This window comes from Lissotriton vulgaris, chromosome 2_1 (genome assembly GCF_964263255.1).
Source record: "Lissotriton vulgaris chromosome 2_1, aLisVul1.2, whole genome shotgun sequence".
Classification (NCBI taxonomy): Eukaryota; Metazoa; Chordata; class Amphibia; order Caudata; family Salamandridae; genus Lissotriton; species Lissotriton vulgaris.
This window is the reverse complement of record NC_141687.1, coordinates 163,392,868-163,417,933: the sequence shown is the minus strand read 5'-3', so window position 1 is coordinate 163,417,933 and position 25,066 is coordinate 163,392,868. Positions and strand designations below refer to the sequence as shown.

The window sequence follows — 25,066 nt, the reverse complement described above, 5'->3', positions numbered from 1 at the left end:
GAATTGCAATAGCTGAAATGGTAACTGTGCCTAAATTTCTACATCTGTTTTTAAATATCCCGCTACCACTCACCTTGCATTTCTTTAAAAGATTAAACTCAACATGATTACCTTATTATGGGCCGTCTGACAACTCCGCATTGCCTATGAAACCTTGATGCTGCCTTTTTTTGAGTGGCAGGATGGGTGCTCCAAACTTTAAGTTTTATGCACACTGCGCACAGGCCAGTTTCCTTCATTTTTGGTTGCACCCAATGCCCTTTCAGCCACACCTGGCGGTTAAGATGGATCTCTCCTCCCCATGGCCATTACAAATGGCTCTGTTCATGACGTACAAGGTCCCTTGGGGTGAAATCAGCACAGTGAAAAGTGTGCACTGGGAGTGGGAGTGGACCCGTAAACACACAGGGGATAAGGCCCTACATTCACCGGCGATGCAAAGATATCCCTCGGGATCATGTTCACGCTATATAAAACTTTATAAATAAATAAAACGTGCAAACAATCCCTCCTTCCCTCCATTGCAGACTAGTAGTATGGCATGCTGGGCGGCGACCCTGGGCATACTAACCAACGCTGACCTATATCCCAATGGAAAGTTATTTCCCCTCCCCAAAAACACAACTCCACTTGACAATATGCTAGATTATCAAATCAGAGCAACATGCAGAAATATTAACAAGACATTTCTGGACTCTTCATCACCTAATGCAGCACTCGAATACATCCATACGACGTCGTCCCCATGCAAACTTGTCACTAGGCTGTATGCATTCAGCCTAGCAACTTCCCCTTTGGATAGAGAGCGTGCATGCTATGGATGGGAGGTAGACTTAGCAGCGGGACCTTCATCAGCACAATGGCAATATTGCTGTAATCAAACTAAAAGACTCTCCCCCAACTACCAGCTGCAACTGATACACTTTAATATTCTGCTCCGCCTCTACCGCACCCCAATGGCACTTCACAAAATGGGTCTGCCAGAAGATGCAAGATGTGCACCCTGCTCAGCACCTGATGCAACATGTACACATCTGTTCTGGTTGTACCTAAATGAGGAGAACTATTGACCAGACATGTGCAAAATCATTAGTGACAAAACCTCTGAAACCATCACTCCTGACCCTCTTACATATTTATTGGGACATGTCAAAGACGTCTCAGATGACAGTCGCAGACTGGTTGCTATGCTATTGGTAATGGCCAAGCGCAATTTATTGGTGCAGCAAACTGGCACCACTTTCTAAACACTCGCTAGCAGACGCAGCGCACTGCCAAACACATTTAAGTGAATATTGGAATTTAATGTCCCTGGCTAGTAGGCCACCCGACATCTTGGCTCCCCTGGTCACATACCTCCATCAATCAGCTGACACTGTGGGACTCCCTGGTCAAGCCTCAATTCCTGTGACCCGGGGCGCGGATGAAATTCTAAATAGTGACAGACCTACAAATGTATGACCGGATGATACCACAAATTATATATATGTCAATGGCAATGTCCGACCAAAGCTTGCGCTCATATCTCCTTAGAATCACCAGAGAGTTTGTGGCATGAACTGAAGCACCCGCCATGGTGGTGAAACCCTTACCAATGTCAAGGCGCCTCCGATCCTTATTCAGTGGATCTGTCACAGGAATGGATGGATTCAAAGACTTACATTGAGCAGCCTGTGAAATAACGGAATATGGTCTAGGATGTCCGGACAGGCAAGCTGGAGCATTATCTGGAACTTTGTATTTCTTATCGATTCTGGGAAGAATCGCAGGCACTGAAAATGGATTCTTCATTATTTTTGTTCCTTCTTCCCAGATATGATCAATTATGGGAATAGAACGGACAGACTTTCTACTCTGGTCCTTAAAACCATAAAGAAAACAATCCGTTTGCTTCACAGATACAGGAAGATGAAACCGTGTTGCTGCCCTCTCCATAATCACATGAAAACCTCCAATATCTTCAGGAGGTGAATCCACTGCCTGAGGAACTGGTGAAGATGGCGTAGGAATCAGGTATTCATCCCATTCATCCACAGTAGTAGGTGAAATTGGTAATTCCCAATCCTCTACAACAGTATCATCATCATCCTGGACTTAATGTTGCGCAGGTAAAACCTCCTGAGGTTCATTGATAGGGGCAGAAGGACCTGCACTCGTTAAAACAGGAGGAGTAGGAAGTTGAATTGGAACAGGCGCTGCAGGTGGAAAACATACTAGTGAAGTCTTGCATTAAGGCCAAAGGCATTTGCACCATAGGTTCCTGCTGAAATGAAGTCTCTTGAGGACCTCGCAGAGGCTCACAAGACTCATAATATTCTTCTTCATCGTCATCCTCCTGATATTTGATCCGGAGTTGAGACGGGTTACTTGCCGGCAAGGGTGAAATATGAGCAACATCCTGATAATTTCTTGAAGATTGGAAGGAGGACGACAATTTTGACGTCAAAACTGGCATTGACGAAATATACATAGACGAGTTGAAATAGCCATAACAGAAGCTACCGTCGACGTTATCATCGACGGAAAAACCATTGTCGACGAAGTTGTTGTCGCCAAAGCCGCTGCCGTCGTAGATGGTGGACTCGTTGACGGGAGTTGTAACGGAAGCGTCGACGGCAAGTGCCTCGTCGACGACGAGGTAGGCGTCAACAAGAAATGAGTAGTCATCGTTGGTATCGTCGACAGCGACAAATCAGGCAATGATATCATCGTCGACGATGCTGTCGTCAACGGAGCGGTCGTCGACGATGGGATGCTCTTCGTCGACGAAGAGGAAACACACACCGGCTGAGGAGATTTCGTCATCGACTGTGCTTTTTTCAACGTCTACAGGATCCTGACAGACTCAAAATTCGTTTTTTTGCTGCTTTGACGCAGTTTTCACAGAAATCTTCCCTTTTTCACCAGATTTCACCTCAGAAGAGAATGAAAGCTTCTCTTTTCTAGAGGAAGAGTGACCAGTCTCAGAGTGAGGCTTTTTCAAGGTCTTACTCTGTCTCTCAGGGGGATCATCAGATCTATCCCTTTTCTTGGTTAGAGGGGTGGACATCTGAGGACTAACACTGCCATCATCTCCTGAAACAACATCAGATATAGCCTTCAACTTCTCTAGCCAAACCAGCAATCTTCCTTCTCTGTCTTTCAAAGTCTTGGCAGGGAAGTTTCTACAAATCCTGCTGTCTTTAACCTTGTGTGCTGGATAAAGACAGTAAATACATTCCTTGTGGGGATCTTCAAAATGTAGTCTCTTCTTCCCACATGAAGAACAAGTCAAAAATAAGCTTTGCTTAGAAGAATCAGACATAGCTACTCACAAAGTTCAAGCAAAGGTGAAGAAAACTGAGCAGACCTCAGCGAGACCCCCTTTCACAAGACGTGTGGTAGAAACTCTGAGGGTGGAGTGTTCTAAGAGTGTACTACAGCCTGATTAGCTGTGTTCCAAATTTGGTTCTTTTTACAAAAGGACTAAGATAGGCTAATGTAGTGACTTTACTGTCCATAAGTAGCCTATTGTATAATCTTTTTTATGACTATTATGTATATGTTTGATTATATCGCAAGACTCTCCCCTCGTCAGCGGGGATGATTCTAAGCATGTGAATCTATGAAAAATACCCCAGCACTGGATAAGTATGTTATTGGTACTTGAGGGAGGAAACTAACTCCACTAAAGCTCATATCTATAATACATTTTCAAGGCAACAAATTCAGAATTGAGGAATTACAGTATTAGGGAATATTGCGCAGAAAATGACTCAGTTGAAAACGTTACAGTATTATAAGGTATAACATTAGATATATGCCACTGTAACTTCAGGAAACTTTTAGAAGTTATATTTTTGTCATTTTAAGTCTAGAGTTAGTCCTTTTATTATCATTGTGCAGTTTTGATTGGCTTATTAACCAAAGCACATAACATCTGGGCAAACTACACAAACTACGTCCCAAAAGGAAGGTAATATTTAGAGGAAAACTGTGGTGAATTAGATGGCAATACATCGCGTATATATGGCTAAGGACTGAATTTAGTTCACAATATGTATAAGAATGAGGTGTTGTATGTGAGTAATACATTTAACAAAGTCCATAATAAAGATACTGAAATGAGAGCAATATTTTACATACATAGTAAAAATACATTTTATATTCATACTGTCTTTAACAATTGCGTTAAAAATAAATAAAGTCGAAGAAGAGGGAGATGATGCTATGAGACAGGCTAAATGTAATCACAATGTGCACAGTAGAGATCATTTATCAGTTTTTTTGTTGGTAAGAACGAACAGGAAATCATAATAACATATTACCGTGTGTGTCCGCGCCGCTCTGCCACCGAGGCGAGAGTTCTCTTCTAATAATTTGACATTTTCACTCCTCACTTCCTTAAGTATTGTTTCCTGGAAAAGGAGTACGAGGTAAGCATGCCTCAGTGGTTAAGTGCCCTAACAGATTGCATTCTATGGAAGAAGAAAACTAAGTTACCTACCTGTAACATTTTTTCTCCAGTATTGATAAGTTTCATAGATTCCCATTGCTTGTATCATTCACCACCGTCGAGATGAGAGTCCCCGATGAATAAAAAAAAACGAGAGAAATAGGTACAAAAAAAGAATAAGGCCTAGGCCTCATCTCATTTTGTAGCATATCCACCTCTATTTGTAAAAGAGACAAAATAAAATGAACAACCAATCAGAACAGCCTCACCCCATAGAACCTTCCTGAGAGAGCCTCAGAAGCTCAGATTTTCGTAGCCACCACTAATTGAAAGAGGTTCCTCAGGACTACCTGTCCCACTGCAGTGTCACTACGCGTAGAGGAGTCCAAGCAGTAATGCCTTGTGAAGGTATGAGCACTGCTCCATGTTGCTGCTCTGCAAATGTCTTTGATCGGCACTCCAGCGAAGATAGCAACTAAAGACAACATGGCTCTCGTAGAGTGCGCCCAGACCGCCCCTCTTGGGGCTTACCAGGTGACAGTATTGGATCGCACTGGCAATCCATCGAGCAATACCCTGCTTTGAAAGAGGGAAACCCTTGCGAGGGGCAATGAAAACAACAAAGAGCTGAGTTAATCTTCTGAAGTCCTTGGTACATTGAAGATAACATTTCAGACACCTTTGGAAATCCAGCGAGTGTAGAGCCCTCTCCGCTGGAGTCATGGGTTGAGATAAAAAGGATTTGACAATCACTGGATCATTCAAATGAAAGTCTGAAGGCACCTTCGGCATAAATTTGGGTTCGTCCTCAGAATCAAAGTCTCTCTTTTAAACTGTAAGAACGGTTCCTGAATAGTGAGAGCGTGTAGTTCACCTACCCTCCTGCCCGATTTTAAGGCGAGAAGGAGGGCCACTTTCCATGACAGGAATTTAAGGTCCGCCCTATGAATTGGTTCAAAAGGATGCCTCATGAGTTGATTAAGGAATAAGTTAAGCTGGCACAGAGGCGGCAGTGGCCTAACTGGTGAGAAAACTGTAAAAAGACCCCATGGAAATTGTTTTACAATTTTTGCCGACCAGAAGGAAGGTCCAGAAGAAGTCTGTTTGAATCTAGAAATGGCTGCAAGGTGCACCTTGATAAAGGAATGAGCGAGACCTGATCTAGCTAATGCCAGAATATATGGCAAAACCTGATGAGGAGCAGAAGAGAAAGGATGAATATTCTCTTGTTGGCACCACAGGCAGAAACGCTACCATTTTAAGTAATATGTCTTATTTGTACTCGGTGCTCGAGCTTGAGCAAGCACCTCTCTACACTCTGCCGAGATATTTAGGTTCTGAAATTGTGAGTGCTCAGGAGCCACGCTGATAACTGAAGAGAGCTCGGATCCGGATGCACCACCTGGCCCTGGGACATCGTCAGCAGGGAAGGAATTGGGCGCTGCTGGGTTTCCGCCTTGAACATCCGGAGAAGTCTGGGAGTTAGTGGGATCTGAGGAAAAGCGTAAACAAAGGCCCCTGACCAGGCCATCGAAAGCGCACTCCCCAATGATCCCGGATGGTGCTCCCTGCTTGCGTAGAGTCGTCATTTCTTGTTCTCTGGAGTGGCAAAGAGATCTATGAGCGGAGTGCCCCAGAGACTGAAAATTTCCTCTAGAGTGCCTTGGTCTAGACTTCAGGCGACTGAGTGTGTGTCGCTGTCTTGTTGAGGGCACCTGGAAGATGCTCCACAGAGAGCGATATCTCCTGTTGGATTGCTCATTCCCAAATTTCCTGAGCCTCTTTGGATAGTCGATGAGACCTTATACCTCCCTGCTTGTTTACGTAATTCATGGCTGTCGTATTATCCGTACGGACCAGGACAGTGGATCAATGAATCAGCGAAAGGAAGGCTTGCAAGGCTAGACGAATTGCCCTGAGTACCAACAGATTGATGTGGAGTAGGCGATGCAAGGGCAGCCAGCGGCCGCTTACCTGAAGGTAAGCTTCCCAGCTTTCTAGTGAAGCGTCTGTTGTAATTATTAGAGGAGCTGGGGTAACCCTGGAGGAGAGACCCTGAGAGATATTGTCTCCCACTGTCCACCAGGTTGCCGCCTGTTTCATAGGCTGAGTAATTGTGATCTTGTCTTCGAAAGTGCCTTCTGCCTGACGCCACTGCAAATCCAGTTGTTCTTGGAGGGGGAGCATTCGTAACCTGCAATGTGGAATCAAGGGAATGTGGGAGGAGATTGACCCCAGAGGGGACTTGTAGAGGCGAACTGAAAGTGACCCTCTTCTTTGCAACCAACGAGCAGAGGCCATCAACTCTGCTTGCCTGTCTTTTGACGAGAACGCTTTGCAGCAAGATGTGTCCAGAAAGGCCCCCAAGAACTTGCCCAAATTGGACGGGTACAGGACTGACTTTTCTGTGCAGAGCTGGAGACTCAGGTGACGGAAGAGCTGTGTGCATGCTCTGACAGTCTCTTCCGCTGCGTGATGAGACAGAGCTTTCACCAACCAGTCGTCCAAGTAAGGAAAGACCTGGAGCTTCTGTTTCCTGAGAAAAGCTGCAACCCGGGCTAGGACCTTTGTGAAAATCTGCGGAGCGGATCTGAGTCCGAAAGTCAGGACCTTGAATTAAAAGTGGCTCTTGGCTACTATAAAGCGTAAAAACCTCCTGTGGGCAGGGTGGGTGGGACATGAAAGTATGCGTTCGAGGTCCAGGGTGGCCATATAATCTCCTAGATCGAGGAGCCGTAAAATGTCCTTTAAGAAGACTATCCGAAAAGAGGTTTATGAGATAGGTGTTTAGCTCCATCAGGTCTAAAATTGGGTGCCATTTTTCTACGGTCTTTTGAACAAGGAAGAACCGGGAATAGAATACTGTTCCCCGTTTGGATAGAAGGAACGATTCTAGCGCTCCCTTGAAAAGTAGTTGGTGTGCATCTAGACGTAGAAGGTGTAGATGCTTGGATTCGGTGGCGAGAGGGGTTTTGGATGGTGGTTGATGTTGAAATTCCTGACAAAACAATATTGAGAACCCATCGATCTGATGTTATAAGCTGCCAGTTGTGGAAGTATTGGGATATCCTGCCCCCCACTGGTGTTACAGTGAACAAAGGAACAGTAGGAAGAGCCAGAAAGCCACTACTGGCGCTTAGAGGAATCCCTCCCCTGGCACCCTTGTCGTCCTCTAGATGAAGATTGAGAGAAAGAAGATGACTGGCCCTGTCATTGAGAATATTGCGGGAGGTATGATTGAGAAAGCTGTGAGTAAGAGGAAAAGTGCTGCTGCTGATATCCGTCTCTGTATGAGGAAAATCCTCTACCTCTCGTTCCTCGGAAAGGGACCTTGCAGTATTGTAGAGTCCCAAGGGACTTTGCAGTTTCTGTGTCTTTCTTTATATCTTGCAGCTCATCATCAATGTACTTCCCAGAGAACGCATAGCCGTCAAAGGGAAGGTCCAGGATCTTGATTTGGACTTCCAGCCGGAAGCAAGTGGCATGGAGCCAGCCTAGGCATTGAAGAACTGCTGCCCCTGCTAGGGAACGGAGGGATGTAGTGGCAATATCAATTGCGCAGTCAATTATTTCTGAAGATGTCCTCTCTGCCTCCTAGAGGATCTTTTTTGCTTCAGCTTTAGCTTCTTCCGGCAGCTGGTCTAGATAAGGAGACACACCACATCTGGCAATCATACCTTCCAAGAATTGCCAAGGCATTTTCTGCTCTGACCAGGAGGCTCGGCATGGAGAGAACCTCTTCTCAGCATTAGCCAACCGCCTTCCCTCTTTATCAGTTGGTGTGGTCAGAGGAGCCGCCGGATTTTTAGACTTTCTCTGGGCCGCTTGAGAAATCACAGAATCTGGTTTTGGCTGGCTGACCAGACAAGCGGCGCTAACTTCAGGTCAGGAGCCTTGTACTTTTTTCCAGACGAGGAAGCACAGGTATTACTGTGGGTAGAGATTTCATAATATTTAGCCCCTCATCCCAGGCGTGACCCACGATAGGGATAGAGCGTACCGACTTCGTGTATGGTTGTTTAAAGTCATATAAAAAACATTCCGACTGCATAGAGGGAATGGGCAGATCGAAACACTTTGAAGCTCTCTCCATGAGGTTATGAAAACCCCCAATATCAGCAGGAGGGGAATTCCCCGGTTCTGCAACAGGAGAGGCGAGATCCGGAATGATGTAATGAGTGGATTACGAAAGGACTCGACACTATCATACCAGCAAATTGGACTAGAGGACGGAGTACCCCCTCTAATCCATGGTATGATGAGAATTTGAAAAAAATTAGGAAAGAGTGTAAAAAGGCCGAACGCCAGTGGAGGAAAGACTACAGGGACGAGGAGAAAGCATGCTATTTGGCCAAACTCAAGCTATACCACAAAGCCATACGCATGTCTCGAGCCTCTTTTTATGCTAAAGAAATTGAGTCCAGCCCCAACCCCACGAAAACTATTTTCAAACTGGTGCAAAAATTACAAAACGGTGGCAACTCGGCCTCAGGAATATCTTCTAAGCAACAGTGCGACGATCTGGCCACCTACTTTACAGAAAAAGTGAGAAAGATATATAACACCTTCTCTCATACCCCCTCTGTCTGCACTGGTGTCTCCATTGAGGCTCACAAAGGCTTTAAGCTCACCCTACTACCGGCTATCTCTCCTGAAAACCTAGCTACTATCTGCAGAAAGGTGAAATCGGGTTCTCCCTCAGACCCCATGAGACCAGCCCACTTTCTAAAAGCGTTGGACTTCTTCCTACCTTCATTGGCCAAACTCCTTAATCTTTCCTTTTCATCAGCCACTGTGCCCACATGCTGGAAACAGGCTTGGGTTACTCCCATAATTAAAAAACCCACTCTAAACCCTGCAAAACCGGAAAACTACAGACCAGTTTCACTGCTTCCGTGGGTATCTAAATTAGCTGAAGCGCATGCGAACGCCGTACTCACTGACCATCTGGCCAAAAACAACATCTCGGACCCCTCCCAACACGGGTTCAGGCCTGGGCATAGTACGGAGTCCGCCCTTCTGGCCACCACAAAACACCTTCGGAGGATTATGGACACCGGCCAGAGTGCTGCGCTGATACTACTCGACCTCAGCGCAGCATTCGACACGGTCTCCCATGATATCCTACTGGGCCGCTTGGAAAGCATTGGGATCAGTGAACTGGCACTGGAATGGTTTCGGTCATTTCTCACGAGCAGATCCTTTCGTGTGTCAGCCCCCCCTTTTATCTCTCAACCCCATGCGATAGGCCAAGGAGTCCCCCAGGGCTCTGCCCTTAGCCCATCCCTTTTTAACGTGTATATGCAACCACTTGCGGCAGTGGCCAAAGAATGGGACCTCACACTGGTTTCATACGCTGACGATACCCAGCTGGTAATCACCCTCACGGAAGCGCCCTCTGCCACTGCCTCAAAATTTAGGGATGGGTTGGCTGCAGTCGCCAACTGGATGACTGCAAATTGTCTACAACTAAATGCAGGAAAAACCGAGGTGCTTCTCCTGGGCAAGAACACCAGTGGTTGGAACAACCATTGGTGGCCCCCTAAGTTGGGCCCTACCCCCCCTCCGAAATCCCTGGTAAAAAACCTAGGAGTATGGCTGGACTCTGCACTGAATTACCAGTCGCACACAAAAAAGTGGCAGCCACATGTATTGGGTTGCTGAGAAGCCTTAGCCCCATCTTAGGCTTTTTTGACCCCAAGACAAGGCAGCTCATTGTCCAAGCCACCATCCTTGCCCGGCTGGATTATGCAAACGTCCTCCTACTGGGCGCTAACAAAGCTGAGATATCCAGATTCCAATGGATTCAGAACTCAGCAGCCAGGGCAATTGTAGGCCTGCCCAGAAGATGCTCGGCCAGAGCTACCATACAGAGGCTCCATTGGCTGCCCATGGAAGCTCGCATCCAGTTCAAGGCTCTTACCATCGCCTTTAAAATCCTTAGAACTGATGGCCCCGAACTTCTCCGATCACTGCTAACACCTTATACCCCACTACGCAACCTTCGCTCCATGGGCCAACACCTTGTTGTGATCCCCCGCACAAAGTTCTGCCGAATCGGAGATCGCTCCTTCAGAGTAAGGGGAGCAAAATTATGGAACTCCTTGCCCCTCCACATTCGCTGCCTCACCAATTTGTCCGCGTTTCGCAAAGCAGTAAAAACGCACCTCTTCCCTCCTCTGTAGTCATGTCCCCCCCCCCCTTTCTCAGTTGGTTATGCTTTGGTTCTTAGCGCCGGGACACCCCGTTGCTGGGGCAGCTGTCGCGCTCAACAAAACTGATAACATAACATAACATAACATCCCATTCCCTGTCAGGGTCCAGGATCGTCGGTGTCCCTTGGTCATCATCGGATGTATCATTCTGGATAGTAACCACATTCTGCTGTGGTTCCGGTAACTCTGGCAATGAAATTTAAGGAGGTAGCTGAGGTGTAACCGGAAGAGCTAGTTGAGTTGGAGGCAATTGCACTGTTTCTTGGACAGAGGGCTTCGTTGGAAATCTCTTTCTGTAATCAGAAAGCATGAACTGCAAGTCCGTAATGAAGGAAGATTGCATACAGACCATCTCCTGTTGAAATTGCTCCTGCGACCTTAATTGTGGCTCATACTGTTGCTGCTCCAAGTAATACTCGTCAGAGTCCTGATATTTAACATGCAGCTGATATGGGTTATCTGCATCACCATAAGGACCTTCATCATCCTCAGAAAACTCCTCTTCTAAAAGGAGAGCAGGAGACAGGGGTGTCACTTTCCGGGGAGAAGTCATTTCTGGAGTAATGCAATATCTTCGTAAAGAAATTGCTACATTTTGTAGCGTCGACGGAGCCGCCGCCGCCATTTGAACCGTCCACGAGGAGGGGGCAAACGTCAACGAGACCTTCGTCCAGACCGTCATAATCAAGTTGGAAGCTGTCGCTGTCGACGTGGTTGCCGTCGACACCATCACCGTCGTCATCCTCGTCGCCATGGACGTCGTCAGAGTAGACGTCGATGACAGAATGAAAGGTACCTCTGTGGGTGGTGTCGTCGACGAAGCCGTCGTCGACGAAGCCGATGGAGACGAGGAAACTCCCGTCGACGAGCCCGTCGTCGGAGCCAAAGTAGACGCCAGTAAGGTCTTTGAAGTCGTCATCAACGGCTTAGATGTTGTCGTCGTCGACGCGCGAACTTTTCTGTCAGCTTTTCCTTCAGGTGGGACAGAAGCTGGTTTCTTGAAAGTTTTAGCCTTCTCAGAAGGAGGAGAAGAAGCAGAAGGCACATGGCTTGTCTTCTTCGCAGGTGCTACTTCAGAAGCAGGTCTTTCCCTCTCTTTTACACCACGGTGAGGAGATTTGATGGGACTACGCCTGTCAGACCTATCAGAGGTCTTTTGTAAGGCTTTTGAAGGACCTACCCTTTTTTTGTGATCTCCTCGATGAAGTAGCAGATGAAGCATCATCACGGTTACAGGAAACAGGATATTTCAGTGACTTCAGTTTTTGAAGAAAAGTGAGTAGATGTCCCTAACGGTCCATCAAGGTCTTAGTGGAGAAGGTCCGACAGATTTTGCAGTCATTAGCTTTATGGTCAGGATACAAAAAATTAATACAGTCTTTATGTTTGTCTTCAACAAGAAGTCTCTTTTTGGAGCAGGTGGCACAAGCTTTAAACAGAGCCTTCTTCTCCTTGTCTGACATCTTGAATTTGAAGTGAAGAGTAGAAGAAAAAGTAGTTGAATTTGAAGAATAAGTTGAAGAAATACTGAGCAGAGCTCAGTGAAGACTCCCTTGCACAATGTGCGGTAGAAAATCTGAGGCTCTGAAGCGCTCTCAGGAAAGATCCATGGGGTGAGGCTGTTCTGATTGGCTGTTCATTTTATTTGGTCTCTTTTACAAAAAGAGGTGGATATGCTACAAAATAAGATGAGGTCTAGGCCTTATTCTTTTTTTGTACCTATTCCTATGGTATTTTTTATTTACCGGGGACTCGCATCTCGACGACGGGGAATGATACAAGCAATGGGAATCTATTAAAGTTCCAATACTGGCGTAAACTATATATTCATTTAAGCAATAAGAAATTGAAAACACATAGTAAAAGCGGGAACGGAAAGAAAAACAGGCGAGTTCACATAAATAACGCTTGGCTGAAAAAGAGGTTGGGAACAAACTTGGAAACAAACAAGAGAGGAGAAATATCAAAGACCGGAATGAAACGTGATAGATGAGAACATACAATGAAAGGAACAATGAAAATCAGAAGAAGCAGCCTGTCAAATAAAGGAAATCACTTAAGATGAAGGTAGGTAAACATATAAAAAAAAGAAAATGCGTAAGTGACATCTCTAATAATGTATGTAATCAAATATAGAAGAATGGGAAATCGATTTAAAGGAGAAATAACTCAGAAAAGAAGCATAAAGCAAGGACAGGAAAAACAGCAAAAGTAGAGTGTGATAGACAGAAGAAAACATAGGCTGAGAAAGAGGGCCTTTGAGTGAAACATTAGGACCGGAACAGCCAATCGGAAAGCTTCCTAAGCAGGTAGTGACCATAGGATGCATTCCGTGGCAGCCAGCTCTCTGTCCCCTGGTGTGCATAGTAGTCCAGTGAGCTTTGTTTACACAGCCACATACCTATATAAATTATTTTAGCCCTAACCCGTCTCCTGCAAATTTTCCTTCCATTTAGCTCGAGGGCGAAAGCAGCATACACCTTGCGCATGGAAGAACACTTCCTTTCCATGGCAGGAGGGCAACCCTGTCTCACTCTGCAGAGACGCTCTAACTGACACGCTGTTTGGGTTCCATTCCTTGCTTCATTTAAAGATAAGTAAAGCCCAAAGTACAACAGAAAAGTAGAAGAAGCAATGAGAACCCAATAGACATGGCATTAACAAGCTTGGCAATTCTTTTTTTGTCATGGTATTTGTAACATTTTATTGTATAACATGGTGTCAGGTCCTCATCAATCTAATAAAATAAAGAAAGAAATAGCCAGAGGCAAACATTGTTTGGGTCTCAGAAAAGCTGACATTGTTACAGAATTCCTTGGCATTAAAGGAAACAACTTTGTGTGTGGCAGTGCTCCTTGTGTAAGGTTAGCATGTCATAAGTCATAATGAAGTCAGCAAATAGCTGACGTATTGCGATTTGATGCATGCTTGAGTGGGCGGTAGAACAATGTGAATAATGTAACCACCGACTAATGGAGGAAGTATGTCTGAAAACACCTATACATAAGTATGTTATACACATCATTTTAATAAAATGAAAAAGGCCTTGGCTAACACAGACTGCAATGCCAATTGGTCTTTCATTGGCTGCCAGACTCTTGATTTTGAGAAAGATGACAAGAAAGAGAGAAAGAAATCAAGAAATAAGTAAAGGAAGAGAAGAAGGAAAAAGCAATGAAGGACAGCATGAAGGAAAGAAACATAACTAAAGGAGTAAGGAAAGAATGAACAAAAGGAAAGAAAGGCAGTCAGCATTGGCAAGATTGATAAAGATCAGTGATTAGCTTATATTCAGAGTCCATGTGAAGGGATGTACAATAGCATCTGTCACATAAACAAGGCCATTCCGAAAGTAATTTACAACAGCATTAGCAGGAGATGGGATCAGATCAAGTTGGAATGGGCTTGTGCTCACATCAAAAGTATCCTGCTATTACATCAGGCTCTAAACACAAAGACAACACTAAAGTAATAATTAAAAGTAAAAACAAAAAAACTGGCACTGAAAGGAACTACCTTGTGTGTAGAGGTGTTCCTTATGAAAGACCAAAATGAAGTTACTCATAGTGAAGTTAATCTGTGACTTAAATAGGGTAACACATTTTCCGATGCTGTAGTGGAAGGAAGTAAATGTGAATTACATCAGACCAATGATGTAGAGTGGTAGTTGAAAGGCCTTTTAAAGTAAGTATTTTATACTATGATTTAAACAAAATCAAAGAGCCTTGGCTAACACCAGACCTAAAAAACAAACAAACTGCATTCAAGCTTAATTTACCCCTCAGAGGAACATGCCTGTGAGAGCTGCTTCTGTGCAGAGACCTACAGAGCTCTGCTGCTGAGGGAAAGACCTTCACCCACCGACAGTGTTCTGCAAGCCCGTTTCTAGATGGACCAAGCCTACCCAGGGAAAAACCCTTGCCCACCCAAGGCCACTCAGGACTGGAAAACCAGCTATGTTCAATTCTCCCTAATGTTTCACAGCAGGCTTCAGTTCCACAGGCTCTGCCTAACCGTTTACTTTTAATGGAGACAGGTTTGCAATCACGTTTGATGTAACTACAGACGGTAACTACTATTGTGCACAAAGAACAAGTTACCTTCGGTAACGCTTTTTCTGGTGAATAAAGTATCTGCCTGTGGATTCCTCACCTTTGAATTTCCCCCATGTGCAGCATTCCACAGAAACCATTCTCCCTAGCTCTCCCACGTCAATGAGGACGTCATAATGCATCAGCTTCACATGCGACTCCGCATGACATCATCAGAACCATAAGAAGACCTTGTAGGCGTGATAACGTCAGTTATACACATTTTTTTCAATGCCTTTGAGGCAAACAGGTGCACCAAGGATAAGTTACTTACCTGTAATCCTAGTTCTCTTCCAGGGGTATACTCATCAAAGTCATAAGCACTGAATAGTCCCACCCATGTGCGGGGACCCCGGAGCAATAGCCAATAATATGCATATATCTACATATATATATATACATAAATACCCATATATATATAGAAAATATGCATATATACATATGCAGCCAGAAAACAGTATTGGAAAGATTATGAGGGCCCTTTCGGGCCGATATTTAACAATTGTTTATTTTTTTTTGCCAGCAACCTTCGCGGGAGTGTACTCAACAACTTACCAAAGTTTCATGCCGATCGTTTGCATGGTGTAGTAATGCATAAAGGACAAACAGACATACTTTTGTATATATATATATATATATATATCACGCTCCCTGTCCCACTGGAAAGTCAGGGCACTCGCGGGCGGGTGCGGTTTGCGGTAATGGGTACCCGCATTAACACTCAGCTCGGCTTCAGAAATCGTGTCTTCCAAAGAACCGCACTCGTGGAACCAAAAGATTTAGCAGTGCTCACACCATAAGTTTATTCACAGATGTTAACAGACGCGTTTCAGCATTACGCCTTCCTCAGTGTCAATTACATTGTGAAGTCCCGCCTGGGATATAGCGGCAAAACAATCATAAACATGGTAGACGGACTACCTCAGTTTTAGGGTCGCGCCATCTTGGAACATGTCAATACAGTTCACAGTTAGGTGCACATTACCCATGTTTGGAAACAGATTCAATCTTGCCGTGGATCGGCATGGTACCCCGTGTATACACATCCGGGGAGAATGTAGGGTGCTCTAAAATAAAGCCCCAAACCAACGTTTCCAAAGTCCATCACGCCATGTATTGGCAAGTCCTATATTCCAGTCTTACTCCAGTGCACAATATATACAGTGTCCCAGTTCGCCCTTCACCCATCATAGGATCAGTTTATAGAAACCAAACATCAAACTTCTGCGATCTAACAGTCTCTTATACACATGTCTTGAGAAACATTGGAGCATTTTACAGACTGACCTTGATATTGGGAAGTCATTAAATGATTACCCGCAAATTACCTTCAGAAAAGGAAAATCTATCAGTGATCTAGTAAGCCCAGCGAACTTGCCAAAATCAATGCCCAAAAGAATGAACCCAGTACAGGGATTCTATATCTGTGGCAAATGCAAGGCCTGTAAAAATAGTAAAAACTGCAAAACGGTTAAGTTATCAACTAAGACCAAACCATTCAAAATACAGAAACATCTATCGTGCGAGACTGAATACGCAGTGTATGCCCTCAAGTGCCCCTGTGAATTATTTTACATAGGGAGCACGGTACATAAAGCAAAAAAAAGAGTACTAGAACACATGAGGGCCATAAACCACCATGACCAACAATACCCAATTGCCCGTCACTTTTTTAGTGAACACAACCAAAACACAAATTTATTATCATTTGTGGTGTTGGACAGTGTACCTAAAAGAGAAAGAGGGGGAGACAGAGTCAAGGAATTACGTAGACTTGAATCTAGGTTTATAATTGGATTCCAAACACTATCTCCATCAGGGCATAATATTGATGAGGGACTAGCATCTCACCTTGGACAATAAAAGCGTCTAGTTTAAACGGATGTGTAATCAAAACTTGATGTCTTCTTAGAACTCTATGAAATATGATTGTTTTATCAAACTGATGATAACAGAGGCTATGATTTTAATTGATATGCTCTCTCATTTTGCAGGTCACGGGTGTTCACTGCGGAATGCGTGAATTGAATGAAAGTCACAAGCAAGACATAGAGTGATTCAAGCACATTATGAATCAAGCTGTATAGCAGGAATTAATTGGATTTAATTTACACGTTTAAGCCCACTGGGGCTCTATGTATGAGGAAACTAGCATGAGATCGACCCGCATGCAAGATCTTGAACTGTTTACAGTAGCCCACTGAGGCGACATATCAGTGAGGTACAAATGCCTGCAAGCAGTCGAGGTGCGGAATACGCTGAATGACTTAATTCAGTAATGCGTGAATGACCGCGCTAAATGTTTATTTAATGATGCTTTTCAGAATGTACTGCGTTAAATGTCTAGACGAACAGTGCAATAGGAGAACTTACTGAATGAGGCAATTCAGAATATGTATGTATCCCTGAATATGCATTTTGACCTAACGGTCACTGCATTATGGGAGTAGTAGTTCGTTGTGCAGGAATGAACATGACCTTTCCCGATATGTAAGATAAATACCTAGAAATGTTTTACTATTATATTAAGTAAATATGGGTATTTCGTGACCAAGGACACAAACGCAAAAAAGAGATTTATAATTGAGAGAGTATGTTTTTACTTTCGAATGTTTCACTAAATGAGTCACATGACTAAGTTTTTGTTATTGTATATAACTTTATTGAACTAACACAACCATTCACTCGTGAGAAAGCGGCGAAGGCTGCGAAACGCGTTGGGTGTTGTTGTTGCCAAATAAAAGCACTTGAACAAAGCTGACCTGGGCCTCGACTCTCTGTCAACGATCAAAGACGGTAAATTTTGGATATATATATATATATATATATATATATATATATATATATATATATATATATATATATATATATATATATATATATATATATATATATATATATATATATATATATATATATATATATATATATATATATATATATATATATATATATATATATATATATATATATATATATATATATATATATATATATATATATATATATATATATATATATATATATATATATATATATATATATATATATATATATATATATATATATTCCCAGCATGTGACCTCTCCAACAGTCACGATTCGAGGCGCACACTGACAAGGTAAATTTTCAAAGATTTATTAGGTTACATGAAATAGATGGACAGACGCGTTTCGGCTACGCCTTCCTCAATGTCACAAAATTAAATCAATCAGTGATGTAACTTTATACACAAAAATTGTACACAAAATCACAGAGATTGAGAGAGGACTCACTGTTCATGAACGGCAAGATAGATGAGGGACAAAATGTAATGCTAATTCAATTCATTTTGGCGGCCATGCTAGAATCTCTTCAAACCATTAGTCATTCACAGCTATGGTAGTGGATGCGGTACAAATATTATGACACCAAATTATATACATATGTACATATATACAAACTGAGCATTTTAAACTAATGTGTAGTGCCTCAATCTCAATAAACCTAATGATTCTTATTAAATTGTTCATATGATTATTGCAAACATCATACCATTGCCCTGTATGGGAGTCTGCATCCTCTCTAACTTTCTTTAGACGCACTAAATACAAAAAAAAGAAATATATATATATATATATATATATATATATTTTCTTCGGCGCCGAATAAGGAGAGCACACTGGTATCCTTTGCAAAGTGCTTTATTGCAGACCCCCTCAACCCCCTCAACAGATGTTTGTTATCAATGTTATGTTTCTGTGCAAAACAAACGTCAATTTCATATTGTGAAGCCTCACGAGATCGAAGTAAACAGTAATGATGAACTTTAACCCCTTGCATGCTGACGCGATTCCGCGCCTGTGCGGCAAAATGACCAAAATCGCGAGTGGGCGGGTTTATGACGGCCCCCAGTCGTCATCAGCACACGAGAGCCGTAGTGCATGGCGGATGGGGGCCGTCATCAGCATGCAAGGGGTTAATACATTTCCCAAATAGTGCGGACATCTTAGAATATGTTCCATAAAGTGCAAATCATTGAAATGTCGTTTGTAATAGTGCTATGTGCAATTGTGATAAAAACAACAAATTGTAAACTCTGGAGAGAAAAAAAACATATGCTGTTAATTTCATTGGGCGGGATATGCTATTGCAATATAACTAATTTTTACATTAACATTGCATATATTTCATTTGACAAGTTGAATTTGGCAATTTCCAATATATCCTTATTCAATAGCACCCACCATATTATTCTCTCCAACTTTACTATCTAGCCCTGGATGGGCTAACGTCTCAGTATCCAATCGAGAATGATCCTTATATTTTTGACCTCATTAGTGACAATAATAGCAGTAGATCTTAGGTTATATCATTAATGTCTCTTTTTATGTCCAATATGTAATGGTTTCTATTATTTTTGGAGTCATGATTTTTTTTCTCTCTGTTTTATCCCTTCACAGATGTACCCATAGTTCTTCGTCATTATTTAACCCTATTGGGGCTTTAGTCTGGAGATTGATAGTAGATGTTTTCTATCTACCTTTGCCACCTTTTCAGCAGCCTCCCTTAAGATGGTACCTGAATAAGAAATGTGTTACTTACCTGTAGCTACAGTTATCCATTATTGGTGTCTTTCATAGAATCACATGCCTGAATCATTCCCTGTCGTCGGGATGGGAGTCCCAGGTACATAAATAAAGTAATGTCCTATAGACATATAGAGAATAGTAGGCCTAAAGGCCTCACATTAGTAACATATCCATGTCCTTTTGTAAAAAAGGACCAAACTCTAGAGAAGAGCCAATCAGCTGTCACCTCCCTCTAGAACCCTCTGGCAGGAGCCTCAGTCCCTCAGATTTTCATACGCACTAAGCTAAGTAGGCGTGTTACTGAGAGAATTAGGTGAGTCCTTCCAGGGGAGGCAGGAGGGTTGCATGTGAATCTATGAAAGACACCAATACTGGATAACTGCTGTTACAGGTAAGTAACGCATTTTCTATCCAGTATTATGGGTATCTTTCATAGATTCACATGCCTGAATCAGAGTAGCAAGCAATGCAGAGAGCACATTTCGGATGGTACAGTATATACAAGTCATTAGATAATAGCATATCAAGAGACTAGTAACAGCCAATAGACGCCAACAACAAGTATCAGTAAAGAAATGTGCATACAAGAGAAGGATGGAGGGACGAAAGAAGGCTCACCTCAGTGAAATAGATGGCGTAGTACTGCTTGTCCCACCGCTGCATCTTTCATAATCTCCGTGTCCAGGCAGTAATGCCTAGTGAAGGTATGTGGCGACTTCCATGTTGCCGCTCTGCAAATGTCAATGACAGGCACCCCTGCAAAGAGTGCCATAGAAGTGGACAAAGCTCTCGTGTAGTGGGCTCGCACTTTAGAGCGTAGTGGCTGTCCTGCTTGTTCATGACAGAAAGAGATGGCTGCAGAAATCCAGCGTGAGATGCTCTGTTTAGTAAGTGGGAGACCCTACCTAGGTCTGCTGTAAGCGACAAATAGCTGGTTTGACTTCCTGAACGCTTTTGTTTTGTCAATGTAAAATTTTAAGCATCGCTTGAGATCCAAGGAATGCAATGATCTCTCTGCTGCTGTACTGGGATTTGGGAAGAAGGAACGCAAAACCACAGGCTCATTAAGGTGGAAATCCGACAGAACTTTTGGGATAAACTTTGGATTGGTCCTCCGGATCACCCTGTCATTCTTAAATTGCAGAAAAGGATCCTGAATGCAAAATGCCTGCAGTTCACTCACCCTCCTTGCAGAGGTGAGCGCAAGAAGGAGCGCTGTCTTCCAAGAGATGTATTTCAGGTCAGCTCTGTGCACTGGCTCGAATGGATGCTTCATAAGCTGATTAAGAACTACATTCAGATGACAGGTAGGTGGCAATACTGGAGGGAAAGACATGTATAATCCCTTCAAAACTTGTTTGATCAACCTGTTTTACCAGAGGGATGGACCCGCTGAAGTTCTCTTATAACGGGATATTGCAGCCAAGTGGACTTTAATGGAAGAGTGGGCTAGGCCCGACTTTGCCAGATGTAACAGGTAAGGTAAAACTTGTTCCGGTGAGGAAGAGAAAGGGTGTATCTCTTGATCTGTACACCAAACACAAAACCTCTTCCATTTCAGGGAATACGTTTTGGTGGTGCTATTCGCTCATGCTCTGGCTAGGATGTCTCTACAGTCCTACGGAATATTCAAATTTCGAAACTCTCGGAACTCAGGAGCCAGGCGGCTAACTTGAGAGATTTCAGATCCGGATGTTGAACTTGCCGGTTGTTCATTGTGAGCAAAGACGGACACTGCTTCAGACGGATCGGCGGTTTCAGGGATAGACGGTGGAGTTCTGTGAACCAATGTTGTCTTGGCCAAGTTGGGGCTATTAGAATGAGAGTACAAGGCTCCACTTTCATCTTCCTGAAACTCGATTCGATTCGATTCAAATAACTTTATTTCGATTCCACAAGGAAATCATAAAAGTATACATCAATTTAAAAACAAAACAATCTACCATAAAATCACAATACATATTTGCAGGATAAAAACCATAGTACAGCTTAAAACTAAATACCATGAACATTCAATATCTATTTCTGATCATCAGAGCTGATCTAATAAAATTCAATACAGCATTACAGGTGTTTGTAGTTGACAGAGATAGCAAGAATTCATAAGCTTCTTTGTAATAGCACGTTCCAAGAGATAATAATATTGGTCTGATAAAGGTGTTTCTTGGGACCTTATTCAAAGTACAAAAGAGAAAAAGGTGGAGAGTATTTTGCGAAACCTTATTATTACAAGGGCAACAAGGTAACTTCTCCCACCAACCCCCCTGCTTTGGAAAAGCAAAGAGGAAGTGTAGGGTTTCAAGGCGAAATCTTGTAAGATAAAAGCGCCATTGCGTGTTCATAATATATGACAGATAAAAGGGTTGGACTAGCCTTCCCCGTACCTGTGATACATGATCATTTGTCTTTAAAGAACCCAGTTTAACACTATAGGCATTTTTAATAACTTCCTTAGCATCCTTACTAAGCATATCAGGATTTGTAAACATATTTCCCAACCCTATCTTATAGAGGGTCTCCCTGACATATCGTAGCCATGGGATTTCCCTGTAATGCTCGAGTTTAAGGCAATCTTGGAGGATATCTTTAGTTAATTTCAGTTCATCAGATTGCCAAACTTTAGACCATAATATAAAAGGTGCAACGTGAATAATATCGCTTACAAACTCAATTCCAACCTCTCCATGGCAAAATATGTTAGATGTGCCCGATGGGACAGATAGTAAGCGTTTTAGAAACTTATTCTCCATAATCTGTATTTTTTCACAATTTTGTGACCCCCAAACACCAGCACCATAGGTCAGAGCAGAAACACATTTAGCTTTATATAAAGATGTTATTTCAGCTATACGTTGTTGTCCTAATTTACTAGCAAAGCGAAAGAGAGCTTCAATTGACTGTGTAACCTTTTGAACTCTGGCTGACAACAAAGGTTCCCAGTTCAATTTTTTGTTAAAAAGGTTTCCCAGATAATTGAAGTTATCAACTTTCTCTATATTGGAGTTCCTCACCCTGTATTTGCGAATTTTTACATTTTTCGAGCCGCAAGTCATGGCAAAAGATTTAGTAAAGTAGACCCCTAAATCTAATTTTCCCATAAACATATCAAAAGCATTCAGACAAATCTGCATGCTATTGGGAGTAAGGGCCATTAGGACAGTGTCATCTGCATATGACATCATTGGAGTTCTTTTACCGTTTATCTTCGGAAAATCAGCACCAGTTTCTAATAGAAAGCCCTCTAGACCATTCGTATAAACCAAAAATAGAAAAGGGGCTAAAATACATCCCTGTCGGACGCCTTCGGTAGATAATATAGGTCTTGTTTTCTCTCCTCCAGGGCCATATCTAATTCTGACCATTGTAGCAGTATGCAACCTGCGGAGCAAAGTAACCAAAGGCTCCTCGAACCCCATAGAGTCCATCATACGCCACAATTTATCCCTGCATACCGTATCAAATGCACTGGACAAATCCATAAATGCCAAGTGGATAGAACTATTCTTTGCACCCATGTACTTGCCCATGATCAGTGCTAGATTCAAGCACTGCTCAGTAGTTCCTTTCCCCCTCCTAAAACCATATTGGGATTCTACAATAACCCCCGCCGACTCTGCCCACGATTCTAGACACGCCAATATTACCCTGAGGACTCTGGGAAGCATCAGGGATGGCGGAAAGGCGTACGCAAAGACATTGCGCCATGCAATGAAAAATGCATTCCCTAGAGACCCTGACTGGGGATGCCAACTTGCGAAGTGTGGGCATTTGGCGTTGATCCTTGTAGCGAAGAGATCGATCTGTGGGGTGCCTCATATGGAGAAGATTTAGTTGAGGATCTTCTGATCTAGCTCCCACTCGTCAGATGTTTTCTGCCTGCTCAACAAGTCGGCGAGTACATTTCCATGCTTGGGACATATTCCGCCCGTAGGGCTATATTGTTCGTTATTAGCCAGTTCCAGATTTTTTGTGACTCGCGAGAGAGTGTCAGCGAGCACGTCCCTCCCTGTTTGTTGAGGTAGTGCATCGTCGTAGTGATGTCTGTCCTGACTAGCACTAGGGAGTTTTTGATCCTTGGTAGGAAAGACTGCAGGGCCAGGAAGAGCGCTCTCAGCTCGAGCAGATTGATATGGAGTTTCTTCTCTGCAGCTGACCATTTTCCGCTTATCTGCAGCTCCTGTAGGAAGGCTCCCCAACCTTCTAAGGATGCATCTGTTGTGATAACATGAGGAGCAGCTGGAAGCAGGAATGTCAATCCTTGAGACAGGTTTCGTGATGACATCCACCATCGCAAAGCTTTGACCATCTGAGAAGTCACCTTTATGCGGTCGTCGAATGACCCTGTGCATTGGACCCACTGCCTCGAGAGTGCCTCCTGCAGAGGTCGCATCCGTAGACGGCAATGAGGGATCAGAAGGATGCACGATAACATCACCCCCAAAAGGGATTTGAAGAGTGGATCGTCAACACTCTTTTCGAGGCTACTACTGATGCTAGTGCTAGGAGTTTGTTCTTCATCTCCTGAGATGGGAACGCTTTTGCTGAACGGGTTTCCAAGGTTGCACCCAGGGAGTTGATGGTTTGAGAAGGTCGTAGGGTTGATTTCTCCTGGTTGAGCGTGGGACCCAGGCAATTGAAGAGACTTAGACAGGCGTTGGAAGACCTGGACACGTCTTCGAAGGATGGTGCCTTGATCAGCCAGTCGTCCAGATATGGAAAGACTTGATGACGGCGCTGTCTGAGATATGCCGCCACTGGGGAAAGACATTTCGTGAAGATGCGGGGCACAGACTTGAATCCAAAGGGCAGGACGCATAACTGGAAATGCCTGCCCGCTACTGCAAATCTCAAGTAGTTTTTGTGATTCTTGTGAATTGGTATATGGAAGTAAGCGTCCTGTAAGTCTAGTGACGCCATGAAATCTCCCTCTTCCAAAATATGTAAGACCTCCTGGATCGTTACCATGCAAAACGACTGCTTCTTCAGGAATTTGTTGAGGGCCCTGAGGTCTAGGATTGGCCTCCATTTTCTTTCTTTTTTCTGGATCAAAAAGAAACGGGAATAAAATCCTTTTCCCCTTTGAGATGGTGGTACCTTCTCTATTGCTCTTTTCTGCAGCATAACAGAGATTTCTCGTAGGAGCAGCCGTAGGTTTTTGGGATGCATTGGGCGAGGCGGTGTTTGTGGAGGGGTGCGTATGAATTCCATAGAATGGCCGAATTGTATTAATTGGAGGACCCAACGGTCCATATTAATTACCTTCCAATTTTGCAGAAAATGGGTAATTTTTCCTCCAATTTTTAATAAGTGAGATGAGGTCTGGATTGCTGAATAAACAAGTCATTGTCTGCGTACGTTGTTTCTCCTTTGTCCTCTACCCCGAAAGGACGACTTTCCATACGAGGATTGTTGGCCTTGTTGCTGCTGGCGTTGCTGGTTCTGTGGTCTACTCTAGTTGGAAGAGTAAGAGGACCTGTATTGAAAACTCCTTTGTAGGAAGAGTGACCTCTTCCTCCGTTTCCCTGAAAGGACTGATTTTTATATTGGAGCGTGCTCAAGGCGCTTGCAGTGTCTGTGTCCTTTTTTATATTTTGTAGAGCCTCGTCAATTTTGGGGCCAAATAATAGTTGGCCGTCATTTGGCATATCCAAAATCTTTGTCTGCACTTCAGGACGGAAGGAGGTTGCTTTTAGCCACCCTTGGCGCCTCAAAACCGCTGCTCCAGCCAGTTGGCGGAATCCTGTCATAGCGACG

General features: G+C 43.5%; 1 protein-coding gene across 1 annotated transcript in view; it reads right to left on the bottom strand.

The window, feature by feature from the left end:
- The window catches only part of TSPOAP1 (TSPO associated protein 1), a 2,768,302-nt gene that overhangs the window by 1,706,496 nt on the left and 1,036,740 nt on the right, over positions 1-25,066 (bottom strand). Inside the window, exon 17 of the mRNA XM_086954028.1 lies at positions 4,308-4,397. Within this exon, the coding sequence (XP_086810154.1) occupies positions 4,308-4,397 (90 nt within the window). The remainder of the gene's footprint in view (positions 1-4,307; positions 4,398-25,066) is intronic.